Consider the following 22,044-nt stretch of genomic DNA (forward strand, 5'->3'; position numbering starts at 1 on the left):
AAGCAGAAAACAGTCTGATGTAAAGATGTAATGACCTTAGTACTAATACTATTTAATTTCAAAATACAAATACACAGCAGCGAGAGCAATTCAGGGTCTTTAGGCTTGATTACATCGAAACCAGTGTTACTATATTACATCTTCTATATATATTTTCTGCTGTTAAGTACACTTCTCCAAGTTGCCCTGAGGGAAGCTACAAACAGTGCAGCAAAATAAAAATCAGTTCTGTAATGATAATTTATGTTAATGAACTTAAGCCTTGTCATTTTCAGTAATTATTACTCACATTTGTAGAATCTGGCAGCAACATAACCGGCTGGAGTTCCAAGCAGTACCCACAAAACTACAGCACAGGTCATTAGAGCTCCCCTGTTAGCAGGTGACAAAAATCCCAGGCAAGCAAAAACTGTGAAACAGAGATGCACAATTTTAGAAATTATGTTAGAAACCTTAGACTGTATGTTTGATTTAAAGCCACTACATCAGTTAGCTTAAAATCTGTGCATACCAATGCACAGCTCAGCTCAGCTGTTTCTAATGATTTTTATGAAATTTCTAGGCAAAACAATACTGCTATTTTTACTAGCACCATGCAGTTAGCAGTGAAAAATCATGTACAATCAACTAAATCCTCCCCACTTTACTTACACAGAGTCACAAAAGTCATTATTAAGATTTGCGTGCCAGAGCCTAGAAAAACTGACAACAGCATTCCTTTTCTTGGAGGCCTGAAAATATCACCATGAACCAGTTTCCAGCCAAATTCTTCTTGAGCATCTTCCTGTAAAAGAAATACATCTATTTTAATACAATTGATTGCAACTTAAACAGCCCATATTTAACTGAAAAAATTAAATTCCAAATAAATTTTAGGAACTACATTTTAGACTTACAGTGGAATCCATCTGATTGTATCTTGCAATATCTTTATGCAGTGTCCTCAGCATAATCATAGCTACCATTCCAGACAGAAAGAGGACAATCACCAGGGAATTCATAATACTGAAAAGAAAAAAATAAAAATAAAATGAATGAAAATCATCATTCAAACTCCAGTGTGAACACTTCAATGCAATAAACTTCCTTCTTACCTAAACCACTGGATGTGAGTGTGAGGCATGGATTCCAAAATATAATCCCATCTTGATGCCCACCTGATATTTTTTTCTTCCTGAAAGAGTAAACACATGAACTTCAGATACAGTCAGTATGCAACTCCTACATTTAAAAGTTGATGTTCGTGCAAATAAATCTTAAATCTCATGACTAATTGAAATTTCAAGTTCCATGCCTTACAGGGAATAGTTTAATAACAGCTATCTAGAACAAACATAAGATTTGACAATAGAATCTAAACCAAAATATTTTCTGAATCTGAGCACCTGTGTCTTCTTAAGACATTAAGGCTTACCAAATTAATTTAATTGTGCATACTCCCTTCAAGAACTGTATTAGTTCATCTGGAATGGACTAGCAGAATAATGAAAGAGCATACAGTTTTTAGCACATGTAAGTCCATGTATCAAGAAACTAATCTATGCTATACAGTCTCCAGCATCACACTTCACTCTCTAGATCATGCTCTGTCCAAATTATCCTTTGCTTTCATTCAACCTCATTTCAGTGCCAATTACCAATCCCATGACAAAGAGCTTTTACTCCAGGACAGGTGGGGAAACAAGACTACAGAAGTTACACTGTTAATAGAGGGAAGCAAATTATTCCTTCAGGCATTTCAACAGATTATTAAAAATTAACATTCATTAATCAGAAACACTTAAAAAAAACCCATTTCTTTGCTTCATTTTGCAATGAATGAAAATTTTGCAATTTTCCTTTTTCCTGTAAAAAAGGAAAAAAAGGAAAAAACAGTACAAATCAAGGTGAAGATTGCTATTAAACAAACCATAAACACTATCAAAGAATAAAATTGGCTAGGTGCCTGACAGGCTGTTATTTCAGTAATTTATAACATACAGAGTGTTCCAGTAAAGCCAGGTTTGTTAAAAAAAAAAGAAGGTTAAAAATTTAGTCAAGATCATATATCTATTTCACTCATAAAATAACACCATGTCTCAAAGCAAGCAACAAATTTCTAAACCAGTTATCAATGACTCTAGACAGAACTGCATTCTCCCTCATATCTAAACTGGTTTTTTTTTTTTGTCTTCCTGAGATGACCTGGTCTGCCAACCCAATGGAAATTCAGAAGACTACCTCCAATTGATGTAACACTGTGCACAAGACAGTTGCACACACACAGCTGGGCACATCCTTTTCAAGGACAAACAATAAAATAATATGAAGCTGAGGTCACTCTTAATTACTAACTTCTCACAGGTTTCCAGAAATACTTGCTTTTTGGCATACAAATGCATTTCTGCACCATAACTGATATAATTTCTCAAAATAATTATACAGTATATACATAATATAATCCCTCCTGAGTATATTTCTTATACTATTTATTGAATTCTGAACTCAGAGTAACACGGAAACAGTTTGAGAAGGAGTAGGAAATTTTGATAAAGTTTGTTCAGCAAACTCCATTTACAGAAAAACAAAACAAAATCAAAACCTCCTCTCTTATTTGTCAGCAGAATGAGAAATATTCAGCTATCTGCTGCCTGCAGTTGCCTGATCTACTGCTCTTCCTGGTACTCTTTTGCAGGTTTCCATGGGAGGAAGACCTTGGAGAGAAGGCAGCTTTTGTAGCAGGAGGGCAGAAAATTACCAGCTTTAACCTACCTAAAACAGCAATTTGCCAAAACACACATTTCTCAGACTTTAGAACTTGGATTGAAAAATCATCTACCAGACAACCCAGGTAGATGTAGAAAGTGTGACTCTTTTAAAAACCACATATATGTTTCACATCCACTCTTTGTGTGTTGGTATGCAAAACTGTAATGTATGTGGTTAAATCCCAATCCACCTCTGACATTCCAGTTCAAATAAAGTCTTAAAACTACAAATTCACTATTCTGAGCTAATTTTTAATTGTCCATCTTTATAATTCAGAGTATTAATGCTTGATTTTGAGAGGTAACTACCACAGAAATCTTAGTACTCACATGAAAAGTAACTGAGTATGTGTACGCAATTTTGACTTCTCCACTAGCCTTATTGCTTATGTCCATAGGTACTCCTGAGCAATCGGGGTTGTCTGGATGAGTATGCTTGTAACTGCAGGAAGAAAAGACACAGAATGAAAGCCACTTCACTAACAACATTCTTAAGAAAGAATTTATCCATCTTAGAAAAGCATACCAAGGATTCTTCCCTTAACTATAAGATTTGTACTTAATGTCTCATAAATTTCAGAACTCATAAGGAACATATCCTAAGCTCAGGAATCTCTGAAACTTGAACTTGTTAAACAAGATTTGTCTCTTCTAAAAAGAGCACAGTCTCTAAAGCAGAGTACCTAAAATGAAAGAAGCCTTAGTATTGCTGTGAACCTCCAAAACATTTAAAAAGTTACACCACCAGAATTACTAACTTCTGTCAGCAAAAAACACTTTCAACTGTACCAACAATACAACAAGCTCAGTTATACCATGAAAGACAAGATGCAAAGAAATAATATGACACCAGTTGTGCAAAAGCCACACAGACACCAGAACAACTAGTGAGTGTATCCATGAAATCCTTCTATTCAAATCCTGATTGTTGAAGACATCAAATCTTGCACTCCAGCCAAGCCTGCAGCAGACCCTGGTGGCCTATTCTGACAGAAGACAGAATATTCCCTGGTAGGGAAATTAGGATTCTACATGCATGTACACACACACACACACTCATCACACCCCACAAACAGAAGTTTTATTTTATCTTTTCTTGGTCCAAATAGGAAAAAGTGCACCAAACTCAAGAACAAAATGACATGAGACTGTCCTAACTACACTACATAAATCAACAGGAGAGGTAATCTAAAGGTCACGTATCTGAAAGCATTTCTGACTAGCAGCAGGTTCCCGGATCAAAGCAAGTGTCTTGGGATGGATCACTTTTTGATGACAAGCTACTTTCAACTACTAACCTTTTTGGTTCAAGTTTAGCAGCAACTAGTCTTGCTCCCAGAGCTTCATTTTCCACAACATGGTAATATATTTTTATGTCAACATGGTTGAAAATATAAAAGGTATCTTTTTCATGAAATTCTGACTGCAATGACAAAAGGTTACATTAAACAATCAAAAAATATAGACATGTCAAAGCCTTAGACAGAAGCCAGCATAATAGAATTTTAGACTGCATACAGTTTTTCTGTCAAGAAGTTCTCCTAAAATATGAATGTGAGATACTGGGAATTATAAAGATGGTAAGTGTCTTCTTGCATTAAAAACACAAGTTCGAAAAGTCAATGCTAAGAACAATTGAAAAGTAGAAAAATTAATTTAAAATATTTAATATATATTTATTAATAAATTTCTCTAAATGAAGAAGTCCTATTTTATTTAAGTAGCAAACTGCATAGATAAGTATGTGACAACTCCTGTTACCAGAAGCATTTCATAAATATCAACTATTTTAAAACAGTAAGCGTATTTTTCAGAAACTTAACAGAACCTCCCAAGACAAACAATGCAAATATATGCTCTCTGTGACAGAATCACCTTTGAAACTGAAGATGCACAGGGATGAACAGCAAGCAGCAGCCAAGAATGCTAAATGCAAACCTCAGGTGAAGAGAAACATCACCTTGGAATTTAGTTAGTTAAAGAGATTGTTAAACTCACTAGTAATTTAACAGCTATGTTTACTGAAGTTCAGTTAGTACCTCTTAAGGGTTCTATCCCCGTCCTTTCTATAGAGCACCCCAATTACAGTAATAGTTACATAAATGAAACATTCCAAGAATAGTTACATAAATGAAATGTTCTTCTACCGTACATCTGCTACTCCTTCAAATTATTTTCCTTTCATTAAAAGCAGGTATTAAAATAAGATTAAAATAATATTGTCAGATTACATATTTCATCATAAATGCATCCATTCATATGGAGCCCCATAACTCATTATGGAGGCAATTAAACAAAATTGGCAACCACAGAAACTGTTACCTTTGGTAAGATCTATTAAGTAAAACCAACCATTTTGAAAAAAACCAAAAACTTACTCCAAGTTCTCAGTGACCTTGCCATGGAAGATGTCTATGGTAGTCTAAAGACTCCTCGTTGTATTCTTATCTCCATATTCTTATCTCATACTGCTTTCAGTGCACTTATCTGGATCTCCACCACTATAGCATCTACCACAAGAGAATCTCTGCTTATGCAGAAATCTCGTATTATGTTTTTTCCATCAGCTCCCAGTTTCAGGCAAAGCAAACCTTCAAAAAGTATGCAGAGGTACAAACACACCTATGCAAATTTGGTTCCATGAAAACACTTCTATCCCACAAAAACGTAAAGTCCAAGCCTTCAAACGTTTCGATTTCCTAGGCAATGAAGGATGACATTCTTTCCTTCACCTTTACCCTCCACAGGTACTAAATGCTATGCATGTTCATCCCTTGATCTTTCAGAGCCCTTCTGTACTATGCAGCATAAGAGACAAGGCTCTTAGGTTTAGATCGGGCTTTCAAATTGAGGTATTTGCATAGACCAAAACATATGCCTGTTTTTAGGCAACATGGGTTCTTAAAATAGCAAGGAGTCACCATAGAAACATGACACAGGAGAAATGCTAGTCTCTAAATTAATAAAAAGGGGATATTAAAAAATATATAATTGCATAAACATACATTAATAACACAGGCATCTTTTGGACGGCCATCTTCTGTAATATAACAGCCAATAGGAAAACCAGGATTACAGAACCTCTGTCCATCTTCCACATCATAACACCACGTCACAGGCATGTTGTCCACAATCCTGTAAATGACATAATGACACTTCACAATTTTTCAAAATGTGAAGAATCCAGAAACAAAACTGGATTAACATTAATCTGACCTTGCTACATTCATTACTGGAATATTAACTACAAGAATAGTACTACCCATGGAATTGCACTGATTGCCAATCCAAGTTCCAAATGAGTTACAAGCATGGAGCTCTTCAACTGAAACCACTCTATTCACTGCACTGTTTCATGAAGCCCCCTTACAAAAACAGCCGAAGCAGAAAACTTGCCCAGTCCAAAGTCATAACAATTTATCTTATTATTATTTTGTCTTTTAAAAATGGCCAAAGTCATCAAATTTGCTAAACCAGCTAAAATTGACAATTTCAAGATGAAGCACAAATTTGAAAAAGTCTACATCACATATTATTAATTCTCCAGCTTCCTTATTGCTCTTCCATTGCAAAATACATTTTTTATAGCACTCTTAAAACTTACTTTTGCTATTTAAGTGAATTCCTAATCATTAACTCTATTTATAGCTACCAAAGAGTATGCAACATAGATGATTTGCATTACCAAAAAATTGTAAGCCACCAAACAACTGGAAAAATAGTAACTTTCAAACCTGCTGCTTTTATATTATTGCCTCACAAGATTTATATTCATATCACCTAAAACCAGGGGATTTTATAGGTCAGTTTCAATGAAAATTTCATGGAAGTGCGCACTCCCATGATGAGCTGCAGAAAGTTATAAGACAGTAAGATACAAACTGTATCAACCATGCAACTAACAGTACAAATGTCAAAACCATACTTTTAAACAGAGAAAGGATCCTGCCCCCTCATAAAACGAACTAGTAGAAGACACTAAAACAATTTGTTTTGTGAAGTGTTTTAACTAGATAAAAGATAAATCCCCTAAACACATCATGTAAAGAAGACTTAAAATTCAGTATTAATTGCCCACCCAAGGTATATTTTCAAAGGTATATTAATATACTTTATATATGAAAACATTAGACAACTGCCACATTTTGTGCATCACTAAATCAAAAAAAGGATACCCCACTGAAAGTTAACACAATTTTGTACAACTTACCTAGCTACTGAATGTCTTTACAATTAAGTGCAAAAAGATACTTTAAAATACCTAATTAAACACAAGAATTATGACTTCAGATAACAAAAACAAAGCATTATTTAATCTGATGCATATTGGAACAATCTCTAAATTAGTACAACTTTTCAAAGCACATCAGCAGATGAGGGAGAAAAGAGTAGTATGTGCTGCCTTTATCCACACAACAGGGAGAGAGCTGCATAATCCCAACCAGTAGCTACCCAGCAGAAATAAATCATTGCACTCTTGAGTTATATTGACACAATAGAAAAGGTGAAGACGGGCCCTACAAAAACAAGACTTGCCAGGTTTTCAGGAGATTGTGAAGACTATCACAGTTGCAAACAGCAGCAGCACCAACCAAGTCCTACTCACCATTACAGAGTACAATGAAGTTGCACATTAAGAGCTATTCCAGATTTAGATTCATTACACTTTGACCATATTATATGAGGCCAATGGCATGAGGTTCAACAAGGCCAAGTGCTGGGTTCTGCATGTGGGTCACAACAGCCCCATGTAGCACTTACAGGCTGGGGCAAGAGTGGCTGAAAAACTGCCAGGCAGAAAAGGACCTGGAGTGCTGGTCCAGAGATGTTGCGCATGAGCCAGCCCAAGTGGCCAAGGCCAGTGTCATCCTGACCTGTACCAGCAATAGTGTGGCCAGAAGGAACAGGGCAGGGATTGTCCCCCTGTGCACAGCACTGGGGAGGCCACACCTCAAATCCAGTGTCTAGTTGGGTGGTCAGGCATTGTAACAGGCTGTCCAGGGATGTGATGAAGTCATCAACCTCAGAAGCATTTATAAGACTAGATATGGCACTTAGGGACATGGTTTAGTGGTGGAACTGGCAGTGTTAGGTTAATGTTTATATTTGGTTTGCAGGGTGGCAAGGTTTTGGTTAGCAAGGGGTATAAAAGTTTTTGTAGGAACTACCAGAAATTTTTGTAAGAAATCCAAAGTCTGAGAGAGCCAGTGTAAGCTGGCTCCAACATAGACTCCCTGCTGGTCAAGGCCAAGCATGTAAGACGAGATGCAGCACCTCTGGGAAACAGGATTTAGGAAAGGGATAAACAACAGCATCTGCAGCTGAAGAGAGGAGTGGGAATATGTACAACTCTGCAGACACCAAGGTTAGTGGAGAAGGAGGGGGAAGAATGCTCCAGGCACAGAAGTAAAGATTCCCCAGCAGACCATGGTGCAGCCCTTGTGAGCCAGGCTGTCGCCTTGCAGCTCATGGAGGAGACCACAGGGCAGCAGATATCTACTCACAGCCCATGGAGGACCCCACATCACAGCAGATGGATGTGCTCTGAAGGAGGCTGTGATCCCATAGGAAACCCACACTGAAGCAGGCTCCTGGCAGGACCTGCAGCCCCATGGAAAGATGAGCCCACTTTGCAGCAGGGTTGCCAGGACTCGCAAACCCATGGGAGAGACCACGCTGGAGCAGCCTCTTCTCAAAGGACTGCACCCCATGGAAGGGACCCATACTGGAACAGTTCCTGAAGAGCTGCAGCCCATGGAAAGGACTTGTATTGGGGAAGTTCAGTAAAAACTCTTCCATGGGAGCAGCCCCACACTGGTGGAAGGGCAGAGTGCAGGGAGTCCTGACCCTGAGGAGAAAGGAGTGACAATGTCTGGTGTGCTGACCACAATCTCCATTTCCTGTGCCCCTGGGGGGAGAAGGTAGTGAAAACTGGAAATGAAGTTGAACCTGGAAGAAAGGAGTGGTTGGGAGGAGTTTTAAAATTTGGGTTTATTTCCCATTACCCTTCTCTGATTTGACTGGTAATAAATTAAACTAAATTATCCAATTAAAGTCTCTTTTGCTTTGATGTGTGATCTCTCACTACCCTTATCGTGACCCTTTCACTAAATTTTCCCTCCGCTGTCCACTTGAGGAGGGGAGTGACAAAGCAGCTTCAGTGGGCACCTGGTGTCCAGCTAGGGTCAACCCACCACATGTTTGGACTCAATGATCTTACAGGTCTTTTCCAACGCAAATGACTCTGTGCTTTTATATTTGAAATTTGATCTCCATAACATATGCTAGAGAGATTGCTTGCTTTTGTTAGTGTTTTCCTCTCTTAATCAAAACAAGGCAACATTAACATATTGCAAGTAAGTTTGGTTTGGAGAACGGCTTTCCTTTGCAGCAAAGACATACTGAGCTGTCTTCAAGCAGCAATGCCGGAACAAATTGATATTTTAAGTAGCAAATCATTTTTCACAGCTAATCTTCAAATTTAAAATGACTTGAAGAGATTATACATGTGGAGCAAATATACTATTCAACAGTGTTCTTATATGTCTCTCAAGAACATCTGGTGATGAACATTGTCAGCCAAGATATCAGTATAGCTGTTGAGTCCAATTCAGTATGTCAGTTCCTAATCTTATTAAGTGGCTTTTGAAACCTTAAAAGTACTTTGCACCATCTGTGTTCCCCAGGAATTTCATGATAAATTGAAGCCGGATAATAAACCTCTACTGAATCCTCACTTATGCTACCTTGTTGATCCCTGTACAACATACCTCTGTACCATACTCCTGGAGCATGCATCATTAATCACAAAATCCAGCCACTGCCACTTTGTGAATCTGTGGCTAAGGAGGACTAACAGACATAACCAGGGATTTTTCTCTGGTTCTAAAGTTTTAGGGCAGTGGGCTGAGCAAGGAAAAAAAAACCCAACAAAACAAACAAACAAAAAAAACACAAAAAAACCCCAGTAAAAATGCCATTAAAAGAATTAAGAAATAATCTAAATTTCAAGGAAAGATTTCTCACTGAAAAACAGAATTATATCTTACTTAAATCTCAACAGTCACATTAAGTTAGCTACACTGTTTAAAAAAAAAAGTATACTTAAATACACTAAATATATTTTTTAAACAATTTAATCTATGGGGAAAAAAACCCAAACCACTCTGAAGTATTTTTTGCATGATAAGTTTTACACAGTTCTGTTTCAGCTGCAGTCAGCTTAAGTTATGGGCTTTCCTAAAAAAAATTAATTTCTTTCAAGCCTCATAGCCTTAGGAAGCTATTTTTAACCTACACACCAAAACATACACAACCTTTTATAGCTGAGTCTTTGATGCCAGACTCACATGCATTACTGAAATTCAAAGTGGTGCAAATATTATAAACATATGCAGTATTTAAGAGGAACATAATCAAGTCCAGCATGTTTGAAGCTCCACTTATTTTAGCATTAGGCATATACACTTCAAATCCCTGCAAAAGTAGCTGTACACTTCAGAGTTTCTTTATGGCATCCTTGTTCACCTATCTAAACATATGACTACTGCCTGTTAACCCTTCTGACATAACCTATCAAATTCCTACTACACTCATTTTCAAGAGATTTCCAGAAATATTTACATCAGTGAACCACAGTTTATCCCCACAAAAGGATATCCTGTATCATTTCCTGAGAACAGGAGAAAATGCACTTGTTGCCTTTTCAGCTGTTTCAAAATTGAAAGAATGGAATGTGAGATTACAGAAAAACAGTTAATGACAGTGGCAACAGTCAACCTGCATTATAATACCCAAAAAGTTTAAATCCTATTAGATGAAGACCAACACATTTCTTCCCATAAAGCAGGAGGCCCATATTTGGAATCAGAGCATACCTATGAGTGACATCAGGTAATTCTCATGTATTCCTTGCCCAGACATGCCTCAGAAACTCATACCCAAGTTATTCCTTCTATTCTTGTACCTGAAAGCTGCTGCTGGCAGAGCATGCCAACACGTCAAGCACTAAATAAACACTGATAATGTAGCTGGGTATTTCCAGTGTCAAGACTGAGCCTCCTGATAAACATTTCACAGCTCTTGGATGTGGGTGCAGCGCTGGGAAACTGAAAATCTGCCTGAGACTCAACACACACATTCAGCCTTGCCCCACCCTACCCACTGGACAGGGATTCAATGCTGAGCTGAAACAGAGCCCAAACATGCTCCAAGGTCAATCAGATGGTTACAGAGTGGCTCAGAGAACAGGAAAGGACCAAGTGTTTATTCATTCCCCAAAATTATTTCATTAATTAGTTTTCATTGGTCACCTTTCCCTTCCACATCCATAGATGAGAAACAAACATTCATAAAAGTCTTTTAGAACTGTTGATCCTGTCTCCTGGACACAGCATTTGAAGGTGAGTGCAAGGGCTCTTGAGGAAAACAAAGACAATACAGTAACAGAATAAAGGTCCTGTAACTTTTCTCAAGCTAAGGCAGGACCAAATTCTACATTTACAGGAAAAAGAGCAGCAGTATTTTACAGTAAGCACAAAGTTTGGTGTTTAGAAACAGATTCATTTCCGTTGTTCCTAATGCTTATACTTCAAGTGAAGGAAGTTTCTTTTATGAGGACAAGAAACAATGTAACATTTTATGCAAAAACAGAAGGGGAGGAAATTAAGTGTACATATCTAGTTTTCCATCTGTATTAACTTGCAAACACAAAAGTATAAACTAAATTATCACCAACATACTACATTAACCAAACTATGAATTTTGGTACCAACTTACCAGTGGTGTTGATAATTCAGTAGCATACTTTTTTTCAGAAAGTCTAATTTCTGTTTATCTTCTGGCTTTGTGGTATCATATGTTTTTGTACAAACAGATTTACATGTCTCCCTCTTGTTGAATGTGAACTAAGAAAAATGAAAGACTCATGAGCAAAAAGGTTGTAACAGCTGTCTTATTTCAGTATATAACGATTTCCCCCATACATTTAATTATCTATAGTATTATAATGAAAACACCTAACAAATTACTGAGTACATTAACCCTCCAGAGGAGGTTTTTATGTAAGTGTGTGCTATAAACCCCTCCTGTGCTCACTGTAGGAGCACTACAGCAAGAGCTCCTTGTTACTGACTGAAACACGTTTTCTGACATGATTTACCACATAAGCCAGTTGACTTCACAGCAGACACACTGCCACAGGCAGCTTCAACTGGTAACTTTCTCTCCTACTACCTCTGTAGAAGAGAATGTGAGAGCTTCAGTCACCAGAAAAGACCAGCAAGCTAACACCATTTATAATTCTTCTGTTTTATGTCTGCAATATTTTCAGATCCAGTTCCAAGAAACAAGAGTGCTGAGCAGAAATGATCAGGTTTTGTCAGATCCCAAAGAGAGAAGATAACCTGCACAGCATTTCAGGTTACAGCTCCACGATGCAAAGCACACAGTTACAATTAGGTTAAACTGGCAGATTTCTATTGTGTGGTATTTCAGATGCTGAAGCTTTCTCAGATAAAGCCCTAAATCATCTTCAAGATTCCTTTGGTTACATGTGAATGCACACGTTACCCAACACCCCCTGTCAGAGAACAAACCCTGTAAGGAGATGGTTCTATCCTCTCTCCAAACAAGACTTGGCCAAGGTTTTCAGATGGACGCTTCTTTCCTTCTGCTTGACAAAAGTCAAACCTGAATTAGAAAAAAGATACAAAAATGAATAAAATATTCCCAGCTGCAAATAATGTTCCCAAATCAACATGTTCATCACAAGTAAAGGAACTATACAGCTTTCCCTGTAGACAACAGTTTCTTCATTTAACCTGTGAAGTGTGAAAATCACTATCCTGGTTTGAAAATAAACCAGACAAAACAGAACCAACAATCAAATCTCTTCATCAGCTTCAGAAGCTTCATCTTCTTCACAAGACCGTAGCATAAATTTCTTTGAATAATTAGAAGTTTCCTATTTAAACAGGGATTTTAGACAAGAATTAAATCTTCACTTAGAGTTTAATAATGACTCTGAGAAAAACACATGCAGGCCAGATTCCAGAATTTGAGGAAAACTAAACTAAAATATAAAATAAAATAGCACAGACAGAGACAGCTCCCTTACAACAAACACTATTGAACAGGTTATTACAGTTTCATTCACTAACACATTTAATAGCACATCCTCCACGTTTTTCCAGTCTATTTTTAAATACATCACATTTGTGTTCTTTAAAGTGTAGACGTAACTGGTGCTTAAGCTCCTCAATATTAACAGTCAAAATATTCTTTATAGCAAAAACTTTACATAGTTGTACTAGGCACTGATACATTTTGTGCACTCCTATGATGTGTACAAAGAAAACATTTAACACCTCATTAAGATAATTGATGGGATGTTCGCACCTCATTACCACTTCAACTCATCTGGCCTCAGCAACTAAAGACAGAGGTAATACTTTGATCTACAATGACAACTAATGCAGTAAAGTATCATATATTTATACACATGTATTTTTAACCTTAAGTTACACTACAACAGAGATTCAACCTGCATGAGGGCCTATAAATCCATGCACTAAAGTATGAGCAAAGGCAACTGAGACAAAGGAATGTAGGCATCCATCTGCTCATCAAAAATTCTGCATTTGTAAACTTATGTTAGCAAAATTAATAGCCATGCCTCAGTGGCACACTGCTGCAACAAGACGTAGATATTACTTTTAAGTAAATTAAACCCATTTTTTGGGAAAAACTGACAGTTAAAATAGCACAAACATTATAATATACTTACGCAGTGTATTCGTAGGGGAGCACAGACTCCACTGAGTCAAGTCTGTTCACAAACAGCTCGATTCCAGACTGAAAGAGCAGAGATAATCAGCAGTTATATTTAAAGCACTTCTTCAATTCCCATGGATATATAAAAATAGATTTGATTGAATAAGGTTAAGGAAAGCTGAAAATGTAGGAATTGTGTAATTGTACATCTTGACGTTTAATGAACTATATCTGCTGTGAGTTAGATAGTAAAGCACTATCTAACCATCACAAAAGCAGTGACCACATAACAAAAACACTTAAAGGCTAACATAACCATTCCAACTACAAGATAGCAGGAAATCATGCACAAAAATAATATCCTTAGCACAGCTGCCAGTGTTTAATGTATGAAGTTAGAGTCATATTAGTCATCACCACAACTATTGTATAATAAAAGTATTACAAGAACGTGAAGAAAGCTGCAGATGATACCAATACTTCTCCCCTAATTAAGATGCTCCACAATTTTATCTGTGTAGTAACTAAAAACTGATCTATGAGAATTTCAACGATGTGTTCAGACTGATACAACATTTTAAGTTTGAACAGAATCGCTTTTCAAAGAGAAGGCAAGGATACCCACACGTACCTTCCTATAAAAGATTTTCGGTAACTCTATCAACTCTTGTGTAAGAACCCAAAATTAAGTCTGCTGTAGTTTCATGCTAGTTTGGTGTACATATACATTCATTACAGATGGGCTAGCCCGCTTCTATGGAAAGGGAGAGGTCTCTCACTCTTCCCGCTTAGTCTCAAAATCCCTTCCCTTATTCTAGTCTTGCAGTTACAATAAATTTCAAGTGTTTGCCTTACACTGCTTTTGGCAGTTACCTGCTTGCACAGTAAACCAATCCAACGGGCTTAAACTTTAAAAAGCAGTTCTTAGTATCACAGCAGGCTGTCCTCGCTTTGGCTGGGATAGAATTTTCTTCTTAGTAGCTGAGACAGTGTTGTATTTTGTATTCGGTCAGCAAAGTGTGATAACACACTGAAGCTTTAAGTTGGGGCTAGACAGTGCTTACCCTGAGTCAAGGACTTTTCATTTCCCAGGCTCTGCCAGCACTGAGGTACACAAGAAGCTGTGAGGGAGCATGGGCAGGAGAAGCTGACCTGAACTGGCCAAAGGGCCACTCCATGCTGTGGAATGCCACACTCAGTATATAAACTGGGAGAGTTGGCTGGACAGGCACAATGGGCTGGGCATCCATCAGTGGGTGGTGACTAGCACAGTTGTACTGTGCAACTTGTTTTGCCTGGGTTTTATTCCTCTCTCTCTCTCCGATTCATTAAAATTATTATTATTATTTTTACTATCATTAGTAGTATGATTATATTTACTTTATTTCAATAAAACTGTTCTTATTTCAACTCACAAATTACTTTTCCCCTCAATTCTCCTCATGATCTCACTGGGGTCAGCAGGGAACGAGCAGCTCTGTGGTTCTTAGTTGCCAGCTAGGGTTAAACCACAACACAAATTCAGCTGCCTAACTGTGTAATCAGACAAGAGCTGAAGAGCAAAACAAAGGTGAATGCCCTCCAGAACAAGCCCTCAACCTTTTCAACAGCAAGCCATCTATTTTCTTACCAACAGAAGAGCATTTCCTCCCTATGAAAACTCCCTCAAGTTTAGCAAAACCAAGAAAATCTGGAGGAAAATAAGAGATGGAAATGTTCACATGTATCTGCAGCTCAGATACTTCAGTTGGGTACTGTGTTTTGCTGATATACTTTAGCTGTCCATGTGCAAGTCAGGATGCAGTCCTGGGAGACACAGGAAGTTGTGTGAGCTGTTAGCATGATCCACTAAGTGAAGACACACCTTGAGGCTCATCTTTCCCCTGACCTAAGCCATGCAGACCGGCTGCTCTCCTCTGGGTAGTGCACGCTTGCCATAATTCTGTAAGCCACTTCAACTCCCTAAAACAGCAGGAAACTAGAGTGGCAAAAAGTTAGATAGTTTCCTGCCATGTTAAGCTCAAAAAAACAAGTAACAGCTGGGTCAATGCAGAGGAGAGGAACACATTGCCCAGAGGAAGACAGGAATGAAATCTCTCACTCTCAGCAGCAGGGAATTAGGCTGCCTCAGCTGGCCACAGAACCATGGCCTTAAATCAGATATTTTCATAAGAGATTCATGTGAATGCTGCAATTTTTCTTAAAAATTATATGCACTACTGCAGATCAGCATATTTGATGAACCATTTCCCATACAACACCAAGCCCTTTTTGGAACAATCAGTATCTTTTAAAAGTGAGTAAGTATTCTTAATCTTCAGACAAGAATTACTATTTAAGTCTGCATAGATGCCATTCCATTTCTGTTGTTATTTCAACCAAAACCAGAAGAAACAGCCAAACTGAGTTTGCCCATGCAGATTAGCAGAAACCTGCAGAAAGGGGGAAAGCCACATATCTCATTGCTCTTAGCTACATGCCCCATTAACATCTCATCCCATCTCACCAACAGAGGACAGGAGATCAAAGGGATCATAATAGACAAATAGTAAGTATTGAGATCTGGCATGTGGATTGAAATCCTCAGGCAGAGGAAAATTCACTATTATTGACATTGCAATTAACAGTGATAGCTGCAAGAAATCTGTGAGAAATGTAAAAAATGAAGCCTGTCCAAGGAAGGTTAATTTAATCCACTTACATAAATATGATACAGCAATAATCCAACCATATATTGTTTTTCCTTATCAGGGACCAGAGTACATTCAGCTGCAGACAACATGGAGAGTATTAGACGTGAAGAGTGCTTTAGACTTCTCCATATGCCTGTGTCTAATATGGAAATTGATAAGAGGTGGCTAATTGCATAAAGAATTTTTGCACTACTACAGCTGTTGAGGTGTTCAGCTGCCTGCTAGTGGTACATTTACATTATCCAAGTACCTCTCTTCACATTCATTAAATGATAAATTCTCAGAAGACAAACATTTTGTATGTGTTGTATGAAGAATAAAAACAGAGGCTTCTGAGGAAGATCACCCTATAAGTGTCTCAGGATGGTTACAAAAGATAGTAGGCTACATGGTTCACCTGACTTAAAAAAATAAATCTTTCTTCTACAAGCTTAAAAAAGGGATAATCCAAACATTGCAATGTTTTCCAGGGATGCTGTGAAAAAACACAAACTTGCAGCTTGAAAGCTTCAGCCCATATTTGAAAAAACCCCATTCCTTAAGAGGGTGGTGCAGCACTTCAACAGGTCATCCAGGGAGGAGATGGATACTCCATGCTTGCTTGTTTCCAAAGCTTAGACAAAGGTAGAGCTGAGTTGATCTAGTGTTGAAAACAGCAGTGCTTTCTGTCCTCTCATGCTGCTGGCATGAGGTTGCAGTATGTGACCTGCTGTAGCCACTTCCAAACATCATTTCTGTGGTACTATAAAAGAATGTCTACAGCATATTCTACTACTACAAGCGAAGAGCCTTCATTATGTGCTTGGCTTATTCCTGGTTCTGCTGATTCAGGACAGCAGAAGAATAAAGTCAGCACACGGTATTTACCAAAAGCATGTAGTTTAAGCAGGCTCTTATTCTGAAGAATTATGAACCAGTGTTTCATGCAACACAGAAGCTGAGAGCTCAGAAAGTGAAAGCCACTTTCTACAGTAGTAAGACTATGGATTGTAAAACTGATTGGTCTTTAACCTTCTCATTCGAGTATTAAAGCACAGTCTGCTGTAATTTCCATCACAGCAGCAGGAAACAATTTCAAAAGGTGCCCCAAAGGAACAAAGAAGATTTTTTCATCAGAGGGCATTTACATTAATGGTCTCCACCAATACTCTTACAAATGAGTTAGTTTGTTATGCGAACTTTGCTCGTCACTTCTGCAGGCATGAAGGTGAATTTAAGCTTTGACACTCCGGGGCCTTGCTACAAGCCCCTACACTTCACGTTCCTACAGCCAGGAAGACACAGCAAGGAAAGTGTGACTGGATGCTTACTTTGATATCTGCTCTCGCCACCAGCTGCTCACTCCTGCCAAGAACCACACACACACCCCTCAGCATGACTTGTCACTGCCACTATTGCTGCACCTTTCCTGCAGGGATTTGAAAGGGCTCAAGAAATAACCGGCTGGAGCTTCCTACTTCCCCGACGCGGCCGTAACTTACAGGATGAGCCGACAGCTCTCTCCTTCCCTGGAAGGGATCGCGGTCACTACCCAGCCAGGCCGGAGCTGAGACAGGCAAGTACCTCTGCCATTCCCCTGGGTCCTCCGTCTCATCGATTTCCTTTTCAAGGATCAATGACCATAAACTAAAACACGAGAAGTTACACCTCATGACGAGGAAGGGCTTCTTTACACTGAGGGTGGCAAAGCACTGGCCCAGAGGGTCACGGAATCTCCCCCTCCGGAGACATTCATACGCGTTCGTGGACCACCTACTCCCGGCGACTCTGCCTTGGCAGGGGGGTTGGACCAGACGATCTCCAGAGGTCCCTTCCAACCCTAACAATTCCGTGAGTAACTTGAGCACAGCGGGAACCGAACCACGCTCCGAGTCCCCGCAGCCACAGCCCCCGCACCGCCGGGGAGCCTCGGTACGGCACAGCGGGGCGGCTTCAAACCCTGCGGACAAGCCCCACTACACAGCCCCGGCGGCAAGGGGACAACACCCAGGCCGCGCCGCACCCGGGCGGCCTCAGGGGCCTCCCCTCAGCGCTCCCCGGGCTCACCTTGCACTCGGGCTTCTCCTTGCCGGCCTCGCAGAAGTTGACGGGCGCCAGGCCCGGCAGGTAGAAGGCGGCGGCGGGCGCGGTGGCCGCCGCCAGCGCGGCAGCGATGAGGAGAAGGCGCCGCAGAGCCATGTCGGGCCGGGGGGCGGCGGGGCTGGGGCCGGCGGGGCCGGGGGTCGTTGGGCGGCAGCGGGGTCGCGGCTCCGTCTCTCGCCCCCCGCGCCCGCCCTGACGCGGCCGCGCCGCTTCCGGCTCCCCCCTCGCGCGCGCGCGCGACACGTCGTCACCCGCCGCGCGCGGGACCGCCTGACCGAGCGCCGGGGGGGCGGGGCCGGTGCGCGCGTTCGCTTCCGGGGTGTCTCGCGCCCCCGTTGCCACGGCAGCGCGGCCCCGACCCCGCGGGAACGCGTCGGGAGGAGCCTTGCTGGAGGGCCCGGGGTGCTGATCCTGCCCTTCTCCTCAGCCCGGATCCAGCCTGGGTCCAGTTCTGGGCTCCTCAGTACGAGAGAGACGGGAGCTCCTGGAGCGGGTCCAGCGGAGAGGGACAGAGATGATCAAGGAACCGGAACATCTCTCTTACCAGAACAGGCTGAGGGAGCTGGGCCTGTTCAGCCTCGAGAAGAGACGGCTCCGGCGGGACCTCATCAGTGTTTGTCAGTGTTGAAGGGAGGGTGCCAAAAGGATGGAGCCAGGTTCTGCTCGGCGATGCCAAGCAATATGACGAGAGGAATCGGGCAGAGACTGATGCACGGGAAATTCCACCTGAACATGAGGATGAATTTCTTTACTGTGCCGAGTGACTGAGCTCTGGAGCAGACCACAGAGGTTGTGGAGTGTCCCTCACTGGAGATACCCAAGAACCATTTGAGCACAGAGCCGTGTGCTGTGGGATGACCCTGCCTTAGCAGGGACGTTGGACCAGGTGTCCCACTGCAGTCCCTTCCAGCCTGACCCATTCAGTGATGCTGTGAATGTGCACAGGTGATAGACGGGAATGGTGCTCAGCTGCCATTCTGGACCCCTGCACCTGGGCAGTCAACCCCGGCAAAGCCTGGGTCCACCAATCCCAGTCAGGCTGCACTGGCTTCATGCCTGTCCTGCAGTCCTTGCTTTTTTAAAAAATTAATTTTGTCATTTTTAAAAATAAATTATATATTTTTAAGTAACTTTTATCTGGTTGGTTTTTTAGTTTTTGGTGGGTTTTTTTGTTTGTTTGTTTTTGGTGGATTTTCTTTATTTTCAAGGGTTTCACTGAGAAGAGAGAACTGCCATGTCCAGCCTCTCTTGGCAGCACCCTTGAATTCCCAATAGTTTTTAGTTCAAGAGTTCCTAAGTGAGGAAGGGGTTGTTAGAATATAGAATTAATTTCAAAGCACTGAAACAAAGCAGGAGCTTCTTCTAGATGCAGCAGGATATGCTTGTCATTGAAAAGACAGGGAGGGGGGGAAGCAAGGCTTTTTTAAAACAAAAATATGAAAAATTTCATGCAAAATACAATCTTTTTAAAATAGAAAATCCAGTCTTTATTCCTCACTTCTCTTCCCATGGGCTCTTGTGGGGAATTAATGACCAACAGAGCTAGGTAGGGAGCAATCACCCCTGAAGTCTGTGTGGTAAAGGAGGCAGGATGGCCTCTCATGCTGTGAGACTATGGCATAATCCTGCCCATACCAGACCCAGGGCAAACAACATCCCTGTCTGCTTTTGGTTTTTTAAATTCTCATGGGTGGACAACTCTTCACAGTTTTCAAACTGAATTCTCAGGGTGAGACATAGAGCTGGCTGAGTGGAGCTGGGGAGGAGGCAGGCAGACAGACAGACAGATGTTGGCTGTGGTGGTTGTCCACTGCAGCTGAGCGTTCAGCTGTGTCCCAGTTCCCTCCATGTCACTGCTGTCATATAGCACTGACAAAAATCTACTGAAAAAAAATCCCCACCCAAAAACCCCCACCCTATAAGAGGGGCAGATGTAAATGTCTGTTTTGATAATGTAGGAGAGGACATTGCTCAGATAATTATTTTACCTTTCCCTACTTCCTAGAACATTCCATCAGTTTGGGTTTGTGCAGCTTCAGAAACTCCAAACAACACCCTCTCAATACAAATACAAAAACTATTTTTGTAAATGCTGCAGCATTTCCACTAATTGCCTTGGTTCTCACAACCTCTTTTATTTCATTTCTGCTATTTATTACAGGGCTCAGGGGACACACCTGTTGATCACACAATCCTACAGTAGCCAACCTGTCTAGGGCAGGGTGAAGCTTCAGGTGGGTCAATTCACCCAGCATCTGACCAAATAACAGGGTTGAGCATCTAAGTACCTAGACCACATAACACAGTCCTTAGGTAAGGTTATTTAAAAAAAATCTTTATGAATTTTCAACATTGCACAAACCATTCTTCAAGTTTGAGATTAATGCATGTTAATTTATAGTCTATACATTAAATATTTTTGAACTCTCTATATATTTATATATAGAGAACTCTCTATATATTTATATATATATAAAATACAAGTTATTCCTCTACCTTTCTCATTCCAATTCCTACTTGTCTCATCCTGTAGATATCCTAAGAGCACAATTATAAGATCAAGCCTTATGACAAGCGCAGCTGGAGAAGAAATCCCTGTTCCCTCTTTTTATTTAAAATTACTCATGGTTAGGATAATCAGGTTGTAAATGACCCAAGTTCAGTTTCTTTTCTGCCACAAGGGAGTTCAAACGTATCTCCCATTTCCCAGGTTAATATTCCAAGCAAATTACTTTTGTGGGCCTAATTCCATTCCTTTGCATGAGAGAATATTTAAAAGCCTTTGGCCATCTAATCCTCCTCTTCCTTGAGAACGCTCCGAAAGCTGCGCCATGAGTAGGAGTTGCGGTGTGTGCATAAATGCTTTGTGATCTGCTTAAATCCCTCTTCTTGCTCTGCCTTCGTGACTGCAAAACCTGCTGACTCAGAGCTATTTTAAGGACTGCTCTGTCAGCTGGTCCAAGCAGCATTTCTGTGGATGTGGTGCCATATGCTATGATGCTCCCTCCTCACTGCTCAGCAAAGGTGATGTGGAAAAACAGTTTGGAGCCTATTTATTTTGGAGCAACTATAACCATGGGTTACAAAAAATCCCAGGAATGGCCATGGTCCTTGAGATCCAATTTGAAGCTGGGCAAAACCCATCCTCTCTAATCTAATGAGAAATTCAGTGGGAACTTGCTTGATAATTTTTCTTCTTTAATTTCCCTGCCGCGAGTTTTATAGCCGTAGGTTATCGTTCAGGGGGTGTGGTTTAAGTAGTGGAAGAACAAGTATCATAGGTTTTATCAACAGAAATTTCAAGGTTATGCAAGACTGTGAAATAAAATGCAAGAAAAAAATACTGTCTCAGAGACTAACAAACCAACAGAAGACAATGCAAAAAGGCATTCTGTTTTTTTGTCCTGGTAAATTATTGTCATAAGAAAACACAAAGATAAGAATATAGAGCAGCTGGAAACTTCTGGGGACATAAGTGTCACTCTTAGAAAAGTGTTACCACTTCTTTTTGTCAGAAAGTATGGTGAATACTTTTGCTATTCTTGTAGTGGTTCTCACATTTTCCTGCTCATGTCTGGGCTCCAAGGGGTGCCTTCTTCATCTGAGAATTCACAGTTCCCACAGTTTAGCTCTTCATTTCAGAAACAAAGTCCCCAAAGTCCCTCATATTCTATAGCTCAGTGACTAATGCCTTCTCCTAGCATATTCCCCCTTTTGCCTGAGCACCTTAGCAGCCAAGCTGTGAGGCT

The 22,044-nt window shown here is 40.3% G+C and overlaps 1 protein-coding gene across 1 annotated transcript in view; it reads right to left on the reverse strand.

The window, feature by feature from the left end:
• TM9SF2 (transmembrane 9 superfamily member 2) overlaps positions 1 to 18,521 on the reverse strand; it is a 29,896-nt gene extending 11,375 nt beyond the window's left edge. Inside the window, exons 1-11 of the mRNA XM_015638574.2 lie at positions 18,260 to 18,521; positions 13,534 to 13,601; positions 12,344 to 12,437; positions 11,526 to 11,653; positions 5,753 to 5,882; positions 4,046 to 4,170; positions 3,078 to 3,189; positions 1,095 to 1,174; positions 897 to 1,005; positions 652 to 784; positions 290 to 409 (exon numbers count right to left, since the gene is read on the reverse strand). Coding sequence (XP_015494060.1) covers positions 290 to 409; positions 652 to 784; positions 897 to 1,005; positions 1,095 to 1,174; positions 3,078 to 3,189; positions 4,046 to 4,170; positions 5,753 to 5,882; positions 11,526 to 11,653; positions 12,344 to 12,437; positions 13,534 to 13,601; positions 18,260 to 18,391 — 1,231 coding nt within the window. The 5' untranslated portion in view covers positions 18,392 to 18,521. The remainder of the gene's footprint in view (positions 1 to 289; positions 410 to 651; positions 785 to 896; positions 1,006 to 1,094; positions 1,175 to 3,077; positions 3,190 to 4,045; positions 4,171 to 5,752; positions 5,883 to 11,525; positions 11,654 to 12,343; positions 12,438 to 13,533; positions 13,602 to 18,259) is intronic.
• Positions 18,522 to 22,044: the final 3,523 nt, after the last annotated feature.

Source organism: Parus major, chromosome 1 (genome assembly GCF_001522545.3).
Source record: "Parus major isolate Abel chromosome 1, Parus_major1.1, whole genome shotgun sequence".
NCBI lineage: Eukaryota > Metazoa > Chordata > Aves > Passeriformes > Paridae > Parus > Parus major.